Source organism: Sarcophilus harrisii, chromosome 4 (genome assembly GCF_902635505.1).
Source record: "Sarcophilus harrisii chromosome 4, mSarHar1.11, whole genome shotgun sequence".
In the NCBI taxonomy this organism is placed as follows: Eukaryota; Metazoa; Chordata; class Mammalia; order Dasyuromorphia; family Dasyuridae; genus Sarcophilus; species Sarcophilus harrisii.
Window position 1 is genome coordinate 437,118,598 of NC_045429.1, and position 21,029 is coordinate 437,139,626.

At 36.5% G+C, this 21,029-nt stretch overlaps 1 protein-coding gene across 5 annotated transcripts in view; it reads left to right on the top strand.

The window, feature by feature from the left end:
• Positions 1-21,029, top strand: part of GOSR1 (golgi SNAP receptor complex member 1) — a 71,910-nt gene that overhangs the window by 7,266 nt on the left and 43,615 nt on the right. For 3 of the 5 annotated variants that reach the window (XM_031967751.1, XM_031967750.1, XM_031967748.1), the window contains exons 2-5: positions 440-560; positions 7,115-7,202; positions 7,601-7,708; positions 13,735-13,826. In XM_031967751.1, the coding sequence (XP_031823611.1) occupies positions 440-560; positions 7,115-7,202; positions 7,601-7,708; positions 13,735-13,826 (409 nt within the window). The remainder of the gene's footprint in view (positions 1-439; positions 561-7,114; positions 7,203-7,600; positions 7,709-13,734; positions 13,827-21,029) is intronic. The other 2 variants (XM_031967749.1, XM_031967753.1) reach the window with 2 other exon arrangements.

The following is a 21,029-nucleotide window of genomic DNA, read 5'->3' on the forward strand; positions in this document are numbered from 1 at the left end:
AATGAAAGAAAATGATTTTATTATCTTAGTTCCCTCCTTTTACAATTATATTTTATTGGAAGAAAAGGACAAGCATTTTTAAAGTACGTAAGAATTGTGCTTTATATTTTATCCCCATAATTACTTAGGGAAGGTAGGTGTTCTTATGATTTCTCTTTTACTGAGACAGACAAAGGTTATGACTTTCCTGGGATCACACAGCTAGTATATAACAAGCCCATATTTGAATCCAAGTTTTAGTGACTTCAGACTGAGTGCTCTATTCACTTCACCATCTACCTGGAGAAAAGCATGACAATTTCAATCATAGGTTTTCATAGTTTAAACATCTGCTGAGGGTTTAATTGTCCTAAAAGCTAAAATATTTTAGCCATATCATTTTGTAATTTTACTATTAACCCTCCATTATTAATTATTTGCTTTTCAAATTCTGTTAAAGATCTCCGGAAACAGGCCCGACAGCTTGAAAATGAACTTGATCTGAAACTGGTTTCCTTCAGTAAACTGTGCACAAGTTATAGTCACAGTAATGCCCGAGATGGAAGACGCGACAGGTATAGGTACTACCAAAATCTCTCTTTTGCCTTACATTGTATAATATAGTTACAGTTTTTACTTTAAATAAAACAAAATACTTACTTTATAATTTAGATTTTATTAGTTCACATTCAGTTCAATCTTATTTAATTTCTTTTCTTTTTAGTAATTTTAAAAAATTATTTCTTTGAATCCTCAAAGGTTTTGGAAATGAAAGATCTGTGTGCAAGATTTGTGACAGTGTAAGTAGAGGATTGCCAGCGCTTGAGAGTGTGGGAATTTACTGAAAGATGGAGTTCCTGCTTCAGGCAGCATAAGGCTTTGTGTGTCAGTCTATTCTGTAGATTTTCTTTCTTTTTCCCCTAAAAATGTTTTACCGATCCTTTTTTTTTTTTTTTTTTAAACATCATTGTTATTTCCCATGAATAACCCTGCTATTCTCTGCCCTGATAGAGTCCTCTTTTGTAGCAAATAAGTGTAATTTAGGAAGCCGAATCAATACATTGGCCATGTTTGAAAATATATGTCTTATTCCATAACTTCTTGCCAAGAAGTGGGGGACTTCTGAATTTTTCATTTGTTAGTAAGGATCTGTCCTTATTTATGTGAACATACTGTGATTTCCCTTGACTTAGAATTACAGAGCTTTCAGACAAGTAGTAAGGAGTCTCCATGACCATTTAGTCCAACTCATAAAAGAAAGGGATCTCCACTATAACATCTCATAAGTGATTGTCCAGCCTCTGATTAAGAAGTTCTTCTTGGCCCCAAACCTAACTTTTCTTCTTTATGACTTCCACCCATTGCCTTCTCGGGTCAAACTCTATGAGGCTCTTTCTTCCCTCCTATATAATGGCCCTTCAAATACTGAAGACAGCTATTTTGATACACTTGAGTCTTTGATGCTCCAGGCTACACATGCACAGTTCCTTCAAAACTGGCCTTCATGTGATATTGAACTCCCAAAGCTTTTCACAGTTCTTGCTGCCCTCCTTTGGTCACTGCCTCCCTTACCAATAGGTTTTTTTAAACCATGACATCCATAATGTCATAATACATAATACATCCATAATACTCCAAGAGAAGCCTGATATGGTCTGTCTAGTAGGACTTTTACCTCCCTGTTCCTAGAAGCCATCCTCTTCTTTGTGCAGCCAAGGTTTCATTAGCTTTGGGGGCTACCCCATCACATTGCTGACCTATTGAGCTTTCGGTCCACTAAAGTGCCCAGATCTTTTTCAAAACATCTTTACTTTCCAAATGACCTGACTTATACTAGAATAAGTCGATTTTTTTTTTTTTTTTTTGCGCAGGTGCAACAATTTTCCATTTTTGTCTGTTAAATTTCATCTTATGTTCAATCCAATGTTCCTCAAGTTCTTGGCATATTTTAGGCTAGCTCTCCTCCCAGTTCTGCATCATCCGCAGAATTTGATCAGCCTCTGTCCATTTTATGCGTCTAAGTCTTGGATAAAAATTATTAATAGCACAAGGCTGAGCTCAAATCCCTGGAGCCATCTTAACCTTTATAACTATTCTTTGAGTCTTGTCATCTAACCAGTTGTGAATCCATCTAAATGTATTATCATCTAGTCCACATCTTCCTGTCTTCTCAATAAAAATAACATGAAATACTTATTAAAACTTAGCTAAAAATCTAGGTAAATTATATCCATAGCATTCCCTCACTACAGTGTAGTCCTATCAGAGAAAGAAATGAGGTTAGTCTGACATGACCTGCCCTTGATGGAGCCACATTGGCTCTTTGTCATCATGGCTTTCTTTTGTAGCTGTTCACTAGCCATCTCTTTAATGGTGTAATCCGGAATTTTATCAGGAATTCGGTTTCAGGCTTACTGGCCTAGAGTTTTCAGGCTCTGTACTCATCCTTTTTGTGAAAATTGAAACATTTGTTATTCTTAGATTTTGTGGGACCTTTCCTATTTTCCATGATTGATTCCAACATGGGTCCTGAAAGGACAGGCCCAGTGTCTTGGATTCTCTGAGTGTTTTTTCAGTCTCCTTATATTCAACATCAGTTCTAGCTTGGTCATTTTTGTTCGGTCATTCCTAGGGTAAAGGTCATTCTTCTTTGCAGAGAAAACAGAAAAGGAATTGGACAGCTCTGCTGTTCTCTTGCCAGCTATCCTCCTCCCACCTACTCTAAGCCAAGACCTTCTCTCTTCTTGGAACCATCTCCTTCCTTTCCTTGACTAGCCAGAGAAAAAGTGTATAAGTTTGTGCTGTCTTAGTGTTGACCTAACATGCTGTAGTCCTCCTTGTCAGAATACTGGAACTTTTCTGTGAGTGAGTTGTTGGAAGAGCAACGTCTCCATTCTCGTTTTGGCTTTGGGCACCTGTTTGTTTTGAGTGTTAAATACCTGGATAAAATGTTTTTCATAGATTTTATCCAGTGCTCCATTTTGCCTTTACAGCTTGTGTTCATTTTCAGTAGGTGTTTATAGGTTCTGTTGGCATGTTGCAAGTACCAATCTTTTGCATTGTTTTTAAAACCAAACCAAACCCAGAAATTTGTTTCTTGCACACTTATTAGAAATATGACAATCGTGTACTTTTGGAATGTGAATTTCAAAAAATGTTCAGATTTGTTGTCCTTTAACTAGTTTATTTAGATAGGTCTTTTGTCAAGAGTAAGTGCATTTAAGGTTCAGTAATATGAAGAAACCCTCACTGTAATGTCATTTGATCAATCAGTTGTTCCACGGAGTTAATGAACCGTCTGAAATACTGTTTCAGCTAATATTGTCTTTTTTATGGTTATGTGGAATATTCGGATGTAAGTAGCAGTACTATTACTTCAATACTTGAAGTATGAATAATTGAATTAATAACTTGAAATGAAAAATTGAACTAAAGTATACTACAGGCCTCATCGAGACTCTTTGCTCTGTGTCCTTCTGGGCATTTAATCAAGAATAGATGTAGTAAAAAGACTGTGATAGGTTCCTTATTTAGAGAGCTATATTTATGCTGGGAAACAAAGTTTCCCTGAATCAGTTCTTAAATATTTTAAGTCTGTATGACCACTTGCAAAATTTCTTTTAAATTTTTTATCTCTTAATTATCAGATGATACTCTTACACAGTGCTTTATGTATTTTTTTCCTGAACTTTAAAATGATTAATTTTTCTAAAATATTTGGAATATAGTCAGTTTTCAGTGATAAGTTATTCAAGAGTAATTGCCTTGAAAGCATCTTCATATAAAGATTTATAACAGAATACAAATTATTTTGTAGTTAGCAGAAAATAATTAGAAAAAAAAAAGCCAAAGCTTTGAGCCAGATTGGCAGTGTAATCTGAAACATTTGTCAACTCCCCATGTTGAAGAATGTCCCTGAATGCTGCTATCATCACAAAATTTGAAATAGTTCTTTTCTTCCAGGAATATTTTTCTATGTTGCCTGGCATCTCAAAATGTGGGATGCTTGGTACATCTATGTTGTATAAATTGGTTCTTGGTTCCCTTTATTGAGGCCTGTGTAGACTGATAAGTAGGGTTAGGGAATTTAATGGTACCTGTCAGTGGCTATTGACATCTCTCTAATCCATAGAGTTTGATGCTTATTTCTTGTCTCAGGGTTCCAGGGCACTGTGCTGAGCTCTAGGGATACAAAAAAAGGTAAACAAAGTCCCTGCCTTCAAGGAGTTCATGTGGTGACATTAGGAAGCAAAGGATAATAAGGAGTTAGGTAGGAGCTATGCACAGAGGGGCAGGGGGCAGTATTTGGAGGGAAAGTGCTAAGAGCTGGGGCTTCTTGCAGAAGGAGGGATTTGAGCTGACACATGAAGGAAGCCTAGGGGCCAGTGGAGAGTACAGGAGATGGGGGTAGGGGGAGGACAGGTGTCAGTCAAGTGGGAGAAGACTGGACTGAAGGAAAGGGCCAGGTTGTGAAGAGCTTTAAATAGCAAACAGAGTTTTAAATTTGGTCCTATAGGTGATGAGGAGCCCCTGAACTTGACTGGGAGTAGGCACGGAGAGTGGCTTGTTTGGCAACTGTGGGGAAGATCTGATGAGATGAGAACCCCAAGGCAGGAAGACCAGCTATTTTGTCCATGTCTGTGAATTCTTTGGAGTAGAATCTCATTCTGTCGATGCCAAAGGGTTGCTTTGTAGTTTGAATTTAAGTGACTTGCCTGGTTACACACAGGTAGTATATATTGGAGGCAGAGCCCAAACCTTTGTCTTCTTGCCTCAGTGGCCTCTTGCCCATTTTATACTTAAAAACAGTTCTCTCATCCTCCTTGTCAATCTTCTAAGCCTCTTGCCACAATTGGCATCAATTTTGTTTATTTCACAACTTTTTGGTAAGTTGTCAGGTGTCATGAAGACCATGGACAGGAAGCAGATTTTAAAAGCAACCGTTTAAAAATTTATTAAAACTTTTGGTTTTATATCAGCCAACTTTTATTTCTTTAATTATCTTTTATTATAAACTTAATCCGCTCAATATACAAAGAACAGGACAGTGAATTAAGAAACCGTGAAGTTAGATTATATTCAGTTTTTCTTAAGCTACATGTGTTATTTAACTGGTAGTGACAAAATTGCTTTATTTGTGTCCCCTTCTGCACTTTATTGTGTCCTATGCACTTCCCACTGCCTACCTTGTACATTACCCACATTTTCCAATATGTTCCTTTCCCAGAGTCATCCCTTCCAAAGTTTTTTTTTAATTAACCAAAAAAAAAAAAAAAAAAGATTGAGTGAAACTAACAGTGATTAAATCTAGCATTATATTTAGTGCTAATGTTATTTGTGGTTCCTCTCATTTGCAAACAAATAGAGGATGTTGCATTCTCACATCTCTTTTTGGGGGCAGTCTTGGTTATTATAACTTCACAGCATAAGATCTATGCCTTCCTTATGATAAAGAATTTTTAAAAATTCTGCCAAATTAACCAACATATCAAAAATGTCTGACATTATATGCAGTGTTTAAAACTTATCCCCTCCTTCCTATCCAGGCTGCAAAAAAGTGCGGGAATTTTCTAATTATAATTCTTCATTGGAGCCAAGTTTAGTCATTGTAATATATCACTCAGTTTTGATTGTTTTGTTGTTGTGTTGTTTTCATTTACTTCGTTATAAGCAAATTTACAGTATTTATATAGTCTGTCTGGTCCTGCTTACTTCATTTTGCATCAGTTCATATAAATCTTTGCATGCTTTGTAATCATGATATTCATGGTAAGAAACCATTTCATTCATAAGTAACATTTCATTGTAATCACAAGGGCACATTGATGGATCATTCTTCAGTCAGTGGGTGCTTATTTTGTTGCCATTTCTTTGCTACTATAGAATGTGCTTCTATAAATATTTTGGTATATTTGGGACCTTTATTTTTATCATTGACCTCGTTGGGGGTTTATGCCTAGCAAAAGGTATGGGCAAAAAATAGTATTTTATACTTTTGGGGAGAAAATCTGAAGGAGAAACAGTTACAGTAAAATATTTAAAAGTCCTACCTTTAACTTGCATAATTCAGTGCAAACAACCAACCTCTTAGAGCCTTGGCAGCTATGTAAAGACACTAAGTTGCCAAGGGTTGTTTGCCAATACCATAAATCCCCTACACTTGAGGAAATTACAGATTTGGATCTCTCTTCACTTCCACCCCTCCCTCCTTCCTAAAAATTAAAATTTGAAAGAGATCTTTTTTTTTTTTTTTTTAAATGAAAGCTTTTTATTTTCAAAATATATATACATGGATAATTTTCGACATTCATCCCTACAAAACCCTATGTTCTAATTTTTTCCCCTCCTTTTTCCCACTCCTTACTCCATTCGGTAAGTGATCCAATATATATGTTGAACATGTGCAGTTTCTTGAAGAGATCTTCCTTGTTCAAAGGAAGAAACTGAGACCCAGATCACACAAGTAGCTAATGCTAGAACTTGTTATCAAATCTGGGTCATGTTCTTTCTGCCACTCTGTGTATTCATTTTTAATTTGTGGAAATTTGTCTTTTGCAAATTATTTTAGGAATAAAAAATGATTTCTTTCCTATTTATTATGTTCAGATTTATTATATAACTATCACTTGTCTATTGGGATAGAGCATGTGTCAAATGAAATGCTTTAAAGGAAACATTATTGCTGTTTATTTAGGGGTAACACTCCCTTAGAAACTCATCAGACATTGCCTTTCTGAGTGCTTGAGTTAATATGATTTACTTCTTATTTCCATAGTTTTATTATGTAGAAGTTTTGTTTCTTTGAAGCCAGAGTTGAACTAGATGGCCATGGCTTTGGTTACTTCCTAGCTTTGATAATGGTAAAAATTTTTGAGCGGTTTTATAAATACATACCAAATATTGACAAATGGGTGAGAATCTCTTTAGAGTATAATTAAAATTTGCATAGATGTGTTTTGATTTATTAAGGGTTCAGAAATTAAAGTATTTATGGTATAAGGTATGAACCTTACAGAAAAAGCTAATTTAGAAAATTTAACTCAAGAAATAAGGAGTATTTTATAAGAATTATTAAATTATTGCAAACTTTACTGGTACCTGAAGTAATGGGTTCCCTTTAACTTTATTGCTTTAGTTCTGACACAACGCCTCTTTTAAATGGATCAAGCCAAGATAGAATGTTTGAAACAATGGCTGTGGAGATTGAACAGCTCTTGGCAAGGGTGAGTTCTTTTCAAAATCATATACATATATACATATATTTATCCTTCTGATAGCAAGTTAACTGTTTAAAATAAAACTTTGTTGATTGAATTTTTCTAGTCATCTAAAGATAAGTCATCATATTCCACTTACTCCACCTTTATCCCATCCCTCGTCCTCAACCCAGGACAGGCAACATTTGCTGTAATCATTACCAGATTCTTTATTATCTTGTTAGCTTTCTGTTTTTCTTTCTTTTTTTTCTTTTTTGGATATGTTAGGATTTATGACAGTGACCCAAACCCATTTGCCTCCTTCTCCTTGTGTGGGGCAAATAAATCAGTAATTTGACTTAGGTAGCATGGGACTGTTCACATATTCTAAAATGCCTTGTTTAATGCCTTGTCCTTTTGTATAGCTTACAGGAGTAAATGACAAAATGGCGGAGTATACCAACAGTGCTGGCGTCCCTTCCCTCAATGCAGCACTCATGCACACACTGCAGCGACACAGAGACATCTTGCAGGTAACTTAGTGCCTTACACTTTCCCCATTAAATATTCTTTACAAAAGTTTAAAACAGATTTCAGAGCAGGGGGAGTGCTCAGTGATTCATTTTTTTCCCCTTAAATAAGAAAGAACTTTCTAAGCAGAGTTTTTCACTTTGTTACAGGACAGTTTCTCACCATGTCTTTTTTCAGAACACATTCTGAAAATGGCCCTTGCAGTTATCTCTGTTAATTGCAGATAATTTGGTTAATAAGAGAAATAACAAATCTGGGGCAAGGGAATTAATTAACTACGCAATGGTTTCATTGGCTTACCAACTGTGATCAAGGAGTAATGGACAGTTGTAGAAGGCTAACAGAAGAGACCTTTAGTCAGATCACCTTATTTTGAGCAAATCTATCAAAATTTTGGATATTTGAAGAAAGATAATCTAGGAAAGAGTTACCCACTTTTGAAAAGAATACTTTCCTTGAGCTATAAACTTTTTTTCTCTATATACTCTTTTGGTGACCTCATTAGCTCACATGAGATTATCTTCTCTAAGCAGATGATCCATCTAGTTCTCTCTGAGCTTCAGACACACAGTGCTACTTACCTATTGAGTATCTCAAGCTGAATGTTCTATAGACATTCAAACTGTTGTTCTTCTCACACCTAACATGTCTAAATTTCCCTGTTCCTTTTGAGAGTGTCAGTCAATCAACAGGCAAACACAGTGTTGGGTGTCGCAGTTATAAAGACGAAAGTGAAACTGTTACTGCTCTTTAGATAGTTTCCAGTCTAGCTGTGGGAGGAAGGAGCCTTGGGTGGACTTAGAAAATGGATTTAGAAAACAGATACAAAATGATTTGGGAATGGGCGTAAGGAGAATGAGGTATGAGCAACCCGGGGAGAACTGCAGAAGGTGGCATCTGAGCTTGGACTTAAGGAAATTAGGAATTCTGATAGGTGGCTGTGAGGAGAGAATGTGTTATAAGTGTGAGAGACAGCTGAAGCAAAGGGGCAGAGGTGAAAGCTGGGGAAACAAGAGCTGAACTCTGGTGACTGTGAAGAGGAGGGAAGCGTCATAAGAACGGAAAAGGAAGCCTGGACTAGGCTGTGAAAGGCTTTAAAAGGCAAATAGATTTTTTATTTTTAGAGTAATAGGACATCAGTAAAATTTGTTGTGTAGACAAGTGGCATGGCTATGTATTTAATTAAAGATCACTTTGGAAACAATGTAATGGTTCTGCTGGACTGGGGAAAGACTTGAGGCAGAGATAGTAATCAAAAGATTAATAGTAGGCCAAAGTAGAGATAGTGAGGGCCTAAACTAGTGATTGTGTTTGTGTAGAGAAGGGAGTGGATGTGAAAGGTGTAGTGATAGGAATGATTAGATTTGGCAACTAATTGAGTATGTGGTGAGCAGTGGGAGGTGACACCAGGATTAAGAACCTGTGTTCTGCTAGGAGATGGTAGCATCCTATGTGGACAATTGAGAAGAGGAGTGGTTTGGGGGAAAAGATGACTGATGAGTTCTGTTTTAGACATGATGAATTTGAGTTATCTATGGGTCATCCAATTCAAAATGGCCAACAATCATTGGCGATGTGAAACCGAAGCTTGGGAAAGACTACATCTAGGTGTCATTGGTGTAGTGGTGCCTGTTAAATCCAGGGAGCTATTGAGGTCACTGAAAGAGAGAGTGTGTATGAGAAAAGAGGCTCAAGGGTGTGATCTGGAAGCTGAGCCAGCAATTAGGATACCCAAGAGTGTCATTGGAAGAAAAGAGAAGAAAATATCCATAAGGAGAGGTAGTCACTGGCATCAGATTTTGGTGAGACAACAAGAAGGAGAAGCATTGAGAAACATCAGATAAAAGAATATTGTTAGCTTCATTAGGGAAAGTGGGGTATAGATTTTAATTTTTACTCTATAGGATTGAAAAGAAGAAAAATAGATAACTTCTGGCATCACCAAAAATGCACAGAAACATCCAATTTATACTTCGACTTGAATATGATCTTTAAAAAAAAAAAAAACTTGTTATTTTTTGTTATTCTGAACTTAAAAAACATCAACAAGAATTTCCATATACAAAGAGTAGAAATGAAGAGATTGGTGAAGCCGCAAATTTCTATTTACATCTTGTATCTTTTAATGTGTGTAATAAATTCAGCAGGTTAATTTCAAAGCTGTTCTGCCCATCTGTCTTCTGAATTTCATTCTGTTCTGTGTCTTTAAAAAAAACCACACTGCTTTAGTAATACTCCTTTTTTAGCCTCACTGTCACCAAATCCTTTCCTGGCCTCAGAAACCTCCTCTTTGTGGCAAATAAGCATAACCAATCAGAACACATCCAGCCATTTGTCCATGTCTGAAAATGTACCCCTGGGCCATCAGCTTTCTGTCAGGAGATGGGGTAGTATGCCTCATCAGCACTTCTTTAAAAATGTTGAATTATTGCCATTGGCCACAATTCTTTAATCTTCATAGTTATTTTTTCTTTACAATGTTGAAGTTATTGTATAAAATCTTCTGGTATGCTCACTTGTCCCTGCATTAGTTTGTTAAGGTCTTCTTATATTTTTTCAGCTTGTTCTTTTTGTTATTTCTTTATGATACAGCTGTATTGTTTAAATTCATGTGAGAGACTGCCTAGTGTGGTAACTAGAGGAGAGGCCAAGAAAACCTGGGTTCAGATTCTTCCTCTGACACATACTGGCTATACTACCTATAACTTCTGTTATGCTAAACGACCCCCTGAGACTGCAGGTTGCAGCAAAGGTCAAGTCTTAGCTTGGTCAAGGGAGTTTCCTGTGCCAGTAAAATCAGTACATTCATGGATTATAATTTGTTCAGCTTTTGCCAAATTGATAGGCACCCCCTTTGTTTCCAGTCCTGTCAGCAACTGACCTGAATATTTTTGTACATTCTTTCCCTCTTTCTTTGATTTCTTTAGTGAGTGAGACTAGTAATGGTATTGTTAAGATCCAGAGGCATACATAAGTTAGTGACTTTTGGGGTATTTTTTGGGTATCCAGATTGCTTCCCAAATAATTCAACGAAATCTCAAGTGTACCAAAATATTAGTGTTTGTCCTCCCATATTCTCTTTGAGATGTTATTTTTCATTTTTGTCATCTTTGCCTGCTTTATGAGTGTGATGTAAAATCTCATGGTTGTTTTAATTTAGATAGGATTGATTGTTTGCATTTCTTCTTTGAGTGCTACCTGTTCATATCCTTTAATCATTTATTTATTGGAGAATGGCCCTTATTCTTAGATATTTGAATCATATCCCCTATATGTCTTGAATACCAGACCTTTATCTGAGAAACTTGCTACAGAAATTTTTTTCTTCCAGCTAACTTTTTTTCATTTTTAATTTTAAGTGCATTGATTTGCTTGTGTAAAGTTTTTCAATTTTATGTAATAAAAATTGGCTGTTTTTTTTCTCCTTTGATTCTCTCTTTTTATTTGGTCAAGAGATTTTTCTCTCTCCATAATTGCTAAGGGATCCCTCTCTCTACTCCTCTACTCTTCATTATTAACCTTTGAGAGGACAGTTTCATTTAAGTGATATAGTTGGAAATGAAGCATAGGATTGAGGAGTGTGTAAAAACAGAAATTGGAGGCAGTGATAATCAACTGTGTTTTATTTAAGTTTGACTGAGCAAGGCAAGAGTGATTTAGGATGAGAGCTTGTGAGAATAATAGCATCTCCTAGTGAAGGTTTTTAGGATGGTAGAGAGGCTTGAGTATGTTTATAGACAGTAGGGAAGGAACCACTTGAAATAGGGAGATCGTTTTTATTGTTTGTCCATTCTCAAAGAGGACCATGACATGGGGGTGGGAAGTGGGGTGGAGAAGGAAGGTATGAGTGAATTGGATTTGAGGGAGGGAAATATGCAAGGTCACCGGCTTCACTCTGTGAAGCCCAGCTTACATTATTTCCCCCTCTGGTACTCTGACACCAGCCAAACTCTGTTACCAACACATTTCTCCTCTCCCTGCCTTTGTAATGCTACCCATCATACTTGGAATATATGTGTGCCTTTGTTAAATCTACCTTGAGCACCACCTTTGGCAAGAAGCTTTCTCCTAATCTCTTCTTCCAAGCTACTTTGTATTTATTTATGTTTAATTTCTTTAGATTTCTTCTGTATATATTGCTATGTGTACTTGTCTTCCCCATTAGAATGTTAGTTCCTTTGGGCAGAGAATATTTTGTTGATTGTATTTGCATCCTAGCATCTAACACAGTGCCTACATCATATTATGTTCTTAATAGAATGCTTGTTTGCTTAATTAAAATCATTTAACTTCTGGACCTCAGTAGCCTATCTGAAGTGAGTTGGTTGGATTTAGATAATCTCTTAAAAATTCCTCCAAGATTTAATAAAAAAAGTTATTGGTCTTTGCATTGTTATAGTGGTTTTTTAGATGATTTACTTTTCAAAAATTCAGGTTACACACAACTTTTCAGGTATCCCATCCTTTTAACAAAAATAGGTACTCATTGAGGGAGGTAATTCTAATTAGGCAGTTTGACTGCTACCGTCTTTTAACACATTGTAAACTCTGCATAAGTTAGTGAGATAGTTTTCTTTATAGAGCACCAGGCACCAGAAAACTACCATTAATATTCCTGCTTTTAGAAGATGATGGTAACAACATGGGAAAGTGATTTTCATTTGTTGTTGGCATGAGTTTTTTTTTTTTTTTTTTAAACTATTAAGATTTCATCAGAAGTACAAAAAAAAATGAAATCACATATTTTTCTGTTAGGATAATTAAGAGTTTAAATTCTTTGGGGTAAATGACTTTGAAATCTTAAGAAGCTTGCATATGAAGTTTTATGGTGGATTGTTCTCCTTGAGTTGCATAAACATTTCATGAGAACTGAATTTCTGTGGATGGTTTCCCTTATGAAATGAAATACATTCATGAAGATACAGAATTTGAAAGTAAACCCTGTCAGTTGAACTAATAAGCACATAATGAATGTGGTATAACCTTTAAGAGTTGTGCCAGAACATATAAGAAAAGTTCTTGGGAAAAAATTACTGAATCATTCCAAATGTATCAATAAATTTTTCCCTAAATGATATATGTCTTAACTTCACATAAAATTAATAGTTTTGGTAAACTTTGCACAACCCCTTGCCCAACTTTATTGATTATTATTCAATATTTTAACCACTGATAATTGTTTCCCATCATTTTCCTTCATAATTAAATCTGTCATAAGAAAAGCAAACACGTAAATGCATTTGGTATGGCTGACAAAAGAGTAGCAAGTTTAGTAATACTTGTCCCTTCTCCTTTCTTGCTTCCAGAATCTTACTTTATAAAATGATTCTTCTTTAGAAATTAATATCAGACTTTTCAGATGTGAAAGGTTTAGGAACTGTTCACCTGTGTAATTTTTTAAAATCTTGTTTTTATTATTAACATAAAAAATACGCATTTTTAGGGTTTGTCTTCTGATCACCTGTTGCTAAAAGGTATCAGTTGTGTTCTTTCAAGATAAGTAATATTTTAAAACTCATAATGTTCTTTTACCAATAACTTCTAACAGAGCTGCCCCAAAGTGGAATGGATTGCTTTGACAGCTGTGATTTCCCCACTCCCTCTGCCTCCCTTTGCAGGTCTATAGGCAGAAACTAAGCGACTGCTTGTTGAATATGTTAGATAGGGTCCTTCACATATGATTGAACTGGATGGCTGTGGAGGTCCCTTCTAATTCTGGAATGGTACGATTCTGTGATTCTTGAAATTATAAATGATTTGTACTATAAAAAATACAAAGCTCTTCTGAACCATGTGTATCTTCTCTTGGGGGCCACTATAGCAGTATAGTCCTCTAGTTTGTAGAGCTCTGAAAGCAGCTTTTACATTTAATAAAATCATTTTGCAAGCATTACTTAACTGGATGATTCTTGCTCTTTGGCATGTTTTGTAATCTTGTTATTTAAAATAGTTTCTTTGACAGAAGCTTACAATTTGATTGAAGCATAGAAACTGTTTTATGTGGGAATATCATGTTGCTCTATTACAGGATTATACACATGAATTTCATAAAACCAAAGCAAATTTTTTGGCAATACGGGAAAGAGAGAACCTCATGGGATCAGTACGAAAGGATATTGAGTAAGTCATTATGCATTTTTTAATGGATATTTATCAAGTTATATAAAATGAAAATTCAAGCAACCTTTAATCCAATTTAGAAATTAAAAGCAAACCTTCAGGTGAATTTTAATCCAATACTTTAGTAAAGAACGCATTATGTTGATATAACAGTATGTCTATAGGCATATAAATCGGGGAGACTTATTTCCATTAGTGGGGATGCTTTTTGGCAAGGAACTTAAATGGGGAATAGGAAGATAGCCAGAAAGGAGACTGAAATCTTCATTAACCTTGTTCTTTTGTCACATAGTTTTGAACAATAAGTCCTTTAAGAGAAATTGTTACCCATTAGTTTTTACTTGTCCATTCTTGGTATTAATAAGGATAGCTATTTTCAGCAGCTGTTCCTATTGAGAACAGGGAAGACATCTTTCAGCAAATGTGTGCTAATCATTTCAAGTAAGCTGCAGATCTGATCTGAACAATTAATGTCTTATAGGAAGTTCTTCTCACATGGTTGATGTGTTATATGTATATGGTAGAATAAACTAGGTATCTTTTGGGGAAGACTTGTCATGTTGTTCCAAAGATTAGGATCTGCTTCTGCATAACCCATGCTCAAAGTCCCATTCTCTGCTAGTGATTTATTCATTTGGTAGACAGAATACTAGCTCAAAGTCCCAATGAATGCTATTCTTCTATTTTTTTTTTCTAATAATGGACCAAAACTAGGAAAAACAGACACATCAGAAATGATTACACCCAGTAGAAGTTTTCTTTAGAACTTTTCATGAGGAAATGTAGAATTTAAGTCATTCCCTTGAATAAAAAGCTAATTCCTGTGTGTTATCACTCTGGAAGGCCTCTATTCTTTCTGATATTTGTAGGAGCTGCTCTGTTTCTGCAACTTCCAGACCTTAGTAGAATAACTCCTCAATTACTATTATCATCATTAGTTACAAATATTTGATGCTTCTTTTGTACTAGTTGTTGGGGAATAGAAAAGCATGTTAGAGCCTTTAGGGGCTTAAAATATAATTTGGAAAGACAGGAGAGGGGGAGGGAAGGGGGATGGAGAGAGAACCTATATGTTCATAAATAAGTATGTAAATAAGTGTGAGCATTTGAAACTGTGATTACTGTGGGTATTCAGAGGAAGGAGCCAGATACCAAGGAGTGGCCAAGGCCGTAGACAAAAGAAGAGCTTGAAGGTGGGAGTTCAGCCCGAGGAATTTAGAAATTTAGGGAATGTAGACTAGACCACTTGTGCTAAAACTTAAAGTTTACATAAGGAAACAGTATAAATTACAGCATGAGAACAGGATGGGTATAAAATATTGTTACATTATTTAACCCTGAGCAATCACTTCATCTGTGAAAGCTTTAGGATTACACAATATTTCACATTGCCTGTCTTTCCTAATTCCCAGGGTGACCTTTACAGTGTCAACTAATTCTACCGATTCGCCTCCTCTGAGGTCTTCCGAGATCTCTGGTTACAATTTCTTGAATCATGTTTAATAACCGATAGCGTGCTCAAGAACAGCCATGTGCAAACTTAAAGCCTTTATTATACATGCTCATATAATGCCCTGACTTGTTAACTCCCTAGTGAACATCTGGTCTGAAGACACGTGTTCACTATCAAACTCCTTACCTCTTTCAGCTATCCATCCACTGAGCTCAGCTACCCCAGGATAAAGGGAGCAACCTGCTGCCTGCAGTAGGCTTAAAAAGGGTCGGTGAGGTCACACACACAGCCAATCAGAGAGGAGCTTTTTCCCTGTTAAGAAACTGTCTTAATATGACCAGGATTCTGACCATGAGGCAGTCCCTAGCCACAGAAAATTACTTCCGGGCCACTCAAACCTGTTGCACTGTGGCGGCCCATTTAAAGAACCCTTACAGATGAGCACAGTTCTAAGAGTAATTTATTTTCACTGAATGAATTTTCCAAGTAACTCAAGTTAACTTTATAATAAGGTTAATCTTTAAAAAAAAAATCAAACATTTAGGTGAGAATCTTTGTAAAAGTATTACATGCTCCTTCACATCACCTCTCCATATTCTCTTTCTTATGACCTCAGCTATTCCCATGGCTTTAATTATTACTTTTATAATCGTTGCTTCTGTATTATAGTTACTTCCACATCTTATTTCCATTTTCTAAACTAGCATTCCCTCTTTGTATAGGACATCTCCTCTTGGATGACCCATTGTCCTTCAAATGCAATAAATGAAAGATAAGTCTTGCCATAATACTTAATTCTCTTCTTGACATCCCAGTTTCAGATATATTACTATCATCATTTTCTTTGTTCTCCTAGCTCAAAGTCTGATTGTTGTCCTTGGCTTACCCTACTACTTCACCCCCATATCCATTGAGTTGTCTCCTGTTCTTGTTATCATTCTCAACCTCTCCCTCCATTTTAGTTCAGGTCCAGGCCTTTGTTCATTTTGCTGAGACTCTTCCAATAATCTCCCTACTGATCTTTAAAGTCATTTATTCTTTTAATCTATTCTGTAATATTTCAAAAACATCTGCTTCAGCAAATGCTTAGGAAATCTGCTCAGGGCACAGAGAACTGGGGCTAAGCTCCAAATGCTTCTGTGATATCATTGTTGTTAAAGGCTCCCCTTGTGATGAAGATCCCAGCTTACCCATGTTTGCCTATTGTGTGCAACTCTTATTCATGTCCTCCCATAAATTGGACCACCTAGTGCACTCAGGAGCCTTTTTTATGGTTTCAAGAGAATATCAACGGAAAACTTAGTTCAGGGTATGTCGAAACATGAGGTACTACTGGAACATACATGTAGAGGATATGTGAGTATGGAGCGCTAGAAATGCAGTTTTGGAAACTCTATGGTAATGGAGATTTCATCTGTGGGCAAGAATTAGATCACTGAAGTGCAGAGTGTAGAATGATAATAATATTAAGAAATGGAAATAATGAACAAATCAGCAGGGAAGGAAAATTTAGGTTGTTGATAGGAAATTTTTTTTTTTTTCCGGTTGTACTTAACACTGTCCTGAAAATCTTTGAATAGATAACTTTTTTAAAAAATAGATTTTTATTGATATCTTTTGTTCTTATGTCATCTAGATTTTTTCCTTTATTGTTTCCCCTCTCCTTTCCCAAAGAGCTATCATTTCTAACAAATAAGTTTTTTATTAAAGCTTTTTATTTTCAAAACATGTGCATGATAACTTTTCAATGTTAATCCTTGCAAAATCTTGTGTTCTAATTTTTCCCCCTCTTCCCCCCATCCCCTCCCCTAGATGGCAAATAATCCAGTATACGTTAAATATGGTAATATGTTAAATCCAAAATACGCATACATATTTATACAGTTATCTTGCTGCACAAGAAAAATCAAATCAAAAAGGGAAAAAAAATGAGAAGGAAAATAAAATGCAAGCAACCAACAACAAAAAGTGAAAATGCTATGTTGTGATCCACACCCAGTTCTCCCAGTCCTCTCTTTGGGTGCAGAAAGCTCTCTTCATCACAAAATCATTGGAACTGACCTGAATCAGCTCATTGTTGAAAAAAAGCCACATTCATCAGAATTGATCACCACATAATCTTGTTGCCATGTACAATGTTCTCTTGGTTGTGCTCATTTCACTCAGTATCAGTTCATGTGAGTCTTTCCAGGCCTCTCTGAAATCATCCTGATGATTGTTTCTTATAGAACAATAATATTCCATAACATTCATATACCATAACTTATTCAGCCATTCTCCAATTGATAGGCATCCACTCAGTTTCCAGTTTCTTGGTACTGCAAAAAAAAGGCTGTGACGAACATTTTTGCACATCTGGGTCCCTTTTCATCCTTTAAAATCTCTTTGGGATCGAAACCCACAGAAACACTGCTGGATCAAAGGGTAGCCCTTTGGGCATAGTTCCAAATTGCTCTCCAGAATGGTTGTATCACAACTTCCCCAACAATGTATCAGTGTCCCAGTTTTCCCACATCCTCTCCAATGTTTGTCATTATCTTTTTCTGTCATCTTAGCCAATATGAGAGGTGTGTAGTAGTAACTCACAGTTGACTTAATTTGCATTTCTCTGATCAATAGTGATTTAGAGCACATTTTCATATGACTAGAAATGGTTTTAATTTCTTCTTCTGAAATTTATCTGTTCATATTGTGTGACAATTTATCAATGGGGAGAGTGGCTTGAATTTATGTGAATTTGAGTTTTCTTTATGTTTTAGAAATGAGGCCTTTATCAGAACCTTTAACAGAATTATTTTTTAAAAAGGGAAATAAAAAAAGTTATGCAAAACTGTTGTATACATTTTTTAAAAATCTGATTTTTTGCATTGTTACATATCTGTGAAAGATGCCCTCCTTCCCTGCTCCCTTCTGTCTCCCGACCACCACCTTTACAAAGGAGTAGAGGAAGATGTCTTTATATTTTTTCTTTGAGGCCACCCATATAATTTCTCATCCTTCAGTTTTGATGATTTTGTGGACACTATTCTAGTCATTCATTATGCATTTTTTCTTGGTTTTGCTTCATCCTGCATCATTAGTTCATATGCACTGTATTCCTTTGGATTTGTCATGTTCCTTGTTACTTACACCACAGTTCTATTCCATTACATATAATTTGTTTAGTATTTCCCAGGTGATAGTTATCACTTTTTTTCCAGTTCTTTGTTACCACCCAAAGTGCTATCATCAATATTTTGGTGTGTGTGTGTGTGTATAGCCTTTCTTTTATTAATGACCTTTTTAGAGTTTATTATGCTTCCCAGTATGGATACGTCAACTTCTCTATTAGCATAATTCCAAATTGCTTTCCATAAAGAATGTACCTGTAGTGACAGTGCATTAGTATGCTTGTCTTCCTACAACTCTTTCAGCATGAACTAGTCTTGTCTTATGTTGTCTTTACTAATTTACAGATGTGAGAAACCTGTTGTTAATAACGTGGAGAGTTCTTTCACATAGCCATTTAATAGTTTGCAGTTTTTTTCCCCCCAATTACATGGTAAACACAATTAACATTCATTTTCCCCTCCCTCTCTTCTCTTTTACCTCCTTGAGATGGAAAACAGTTAGATAAGGGTTATACATGTGCAATCATGTAAAACATATTTCCATATTAGTCATGTTGAAAAATGAAACAGACCTTAAAAAAAACCCTCAAAACCCTTTTTGTGTTTTGAAAGTGAAAGTGAAGAAAGTGAAAAGTAGAATGCTTCAATCTGCATTCAGAGCCAGTCAGTTCTTTCTCTGAAGGTCCTTTGGAATCTTCTTGGATCTTCTTGGAATGTCTTGGATCATTGTATTGCTGGGAAGAGCTAAGTCCTTCACAACTGATCTTCAGTAAACATCAGCAAACAGTAGTTTGCCATTCTTTAGGAATGTTTGTCCATATCCTTTAACCACTTGTCTCTTATTCTGAATGGTCTTTGGTTTAACAAATACACATTTTTCTTAGATGTCTATATATCTTAGACATTAAAAACCCTCATCACAGAGATTTGATACAAATATTTCCTTATTTGACTATTACTCTTGTTATTTTAGATGTGTTAAGGATAAGAACATACAAAATTGGGGGGATAGTAGTGGTGATAGTGGTGGAAGGGGACTGTTTTTGTTATAACTTTTAGGTTATATTTTTAGCAGTGGAATTATTGGGTCAGAGGGGGTCATTCTTTTTTACTGTAGCTTTCTCTGTGGATGGCCAGTCTCCTTTCCAAAAGAGGCTCTGAGTTGGTGTGTCCATCACCTTGAGTTATCTTAGTTTTAATTATTTTCACCAACTTGATATGGGAGTTCTTCAGAGTTGTTTTAATTTGTATCAGTTACAGGTTAAGTGTGTCTGTCTGTCTGTCTGTCTGTCTCTCTCTTTTTAAAAGTTTGTTTTCTTTCTCTGGAAAATTGTTCATATTATTTGACCATTGATACATCGTGTCCTCATCCAGGATCCTTTCCACTGCACCAAGTTTCCTTCATGGTATGATCACACTCTGCCCCAAACTGATTTGCACTTCCTGAACATACCCTTTCCTTTCAGTCTTTGCCTTTGTCTTTGCCATCCTTTTTTCCTTTCAGACAGGCACCAGCTGTACAATCTGGAAACTCTCAAAATATAAGTCACAGAGCACATGGTGATCTAAGTGATGGGGGAGATTCCTTACCGACAGCTCCCTACACTGATTAAATCACAGGTCCAATAAAGAAAAAACTTCTGTCTAATCTCTCTGAAATGTGGTGCCCAGAGCTAAACACAACCCTGGCTCTTTCACAAAGTTTTGGAGGATTTTCCTGGCCTCAAGTGGTTTCTTCTTTGAATTCCCACTGCAGTTGTTGTCCCCGTTTAGCTTGTAAAGACCTTCCCAGTATGGCTCTGACTCACCCCCTCAGCCTGAATTCCCAACCCACCCTCGTCTAGTCTGTGTTTACCCTCACTGGTCTGCAAACTGTTTGGTTTACGGGATGTGGTTCCCTCTGGGCCTTGGCTTGGAACATTCTCCTTTGGAAATCTCTGACTTCTCTTAAGGATCGGCTCTAGTGCCACCTGAGGCAGTTGTTGGTGCTTCCCCCCACTCATGTCCATTGACTTATGAACATTTGCTGTTTCCCCTAAGAAAAGGAAGGTTGGAGGGCAGGGGCTACTTTTGTTCTTGTCTTTGTATCTAGCACTTCTGGCAGTGTCTGACAGGGCCTGCTTCTGGGGACTGAGGAACTTCTCAGAAGGGTTAGATGGGCCCATCAGTGCTAAAAGCAGTCAGCTTTATTCTGTCTTGTTTAAGATCATGTGACTTGACATGTGATTCTTTAAGGGTGCCTGGACAGGGACAGTTGGGCAACCCACCAGCACTCCCACTCTGCCTTCTTAGACTCAGCTGATACCTCTAACAAAGATAGTTCTTCACCCTGAGGCCAGGACAGGACTAGCAGGGGATGAGGACAATACAAGCAAGGATGTGGCTGGAGAGCCTTGTGCATGTTGGTCTTCAGGTCCTGATGACCATGGACTTGTGTTTCAGAGTAGCACTCGTCTGTAGAACGGTCATTGCAGCTCTCCCATTGGAACACCTCAGGTATTTTATAAAGAAAGGTCTTCTCATTCTGGTCTGATTTGTTTCCTACCTGTGAGGTCACAGGCAAGGAAGATGGCAGCCATCTAGGAAACTGGAAATTCAGTCCAAAAAAGAGTACATATTTGGAGAAAGGCATTTGTCCAG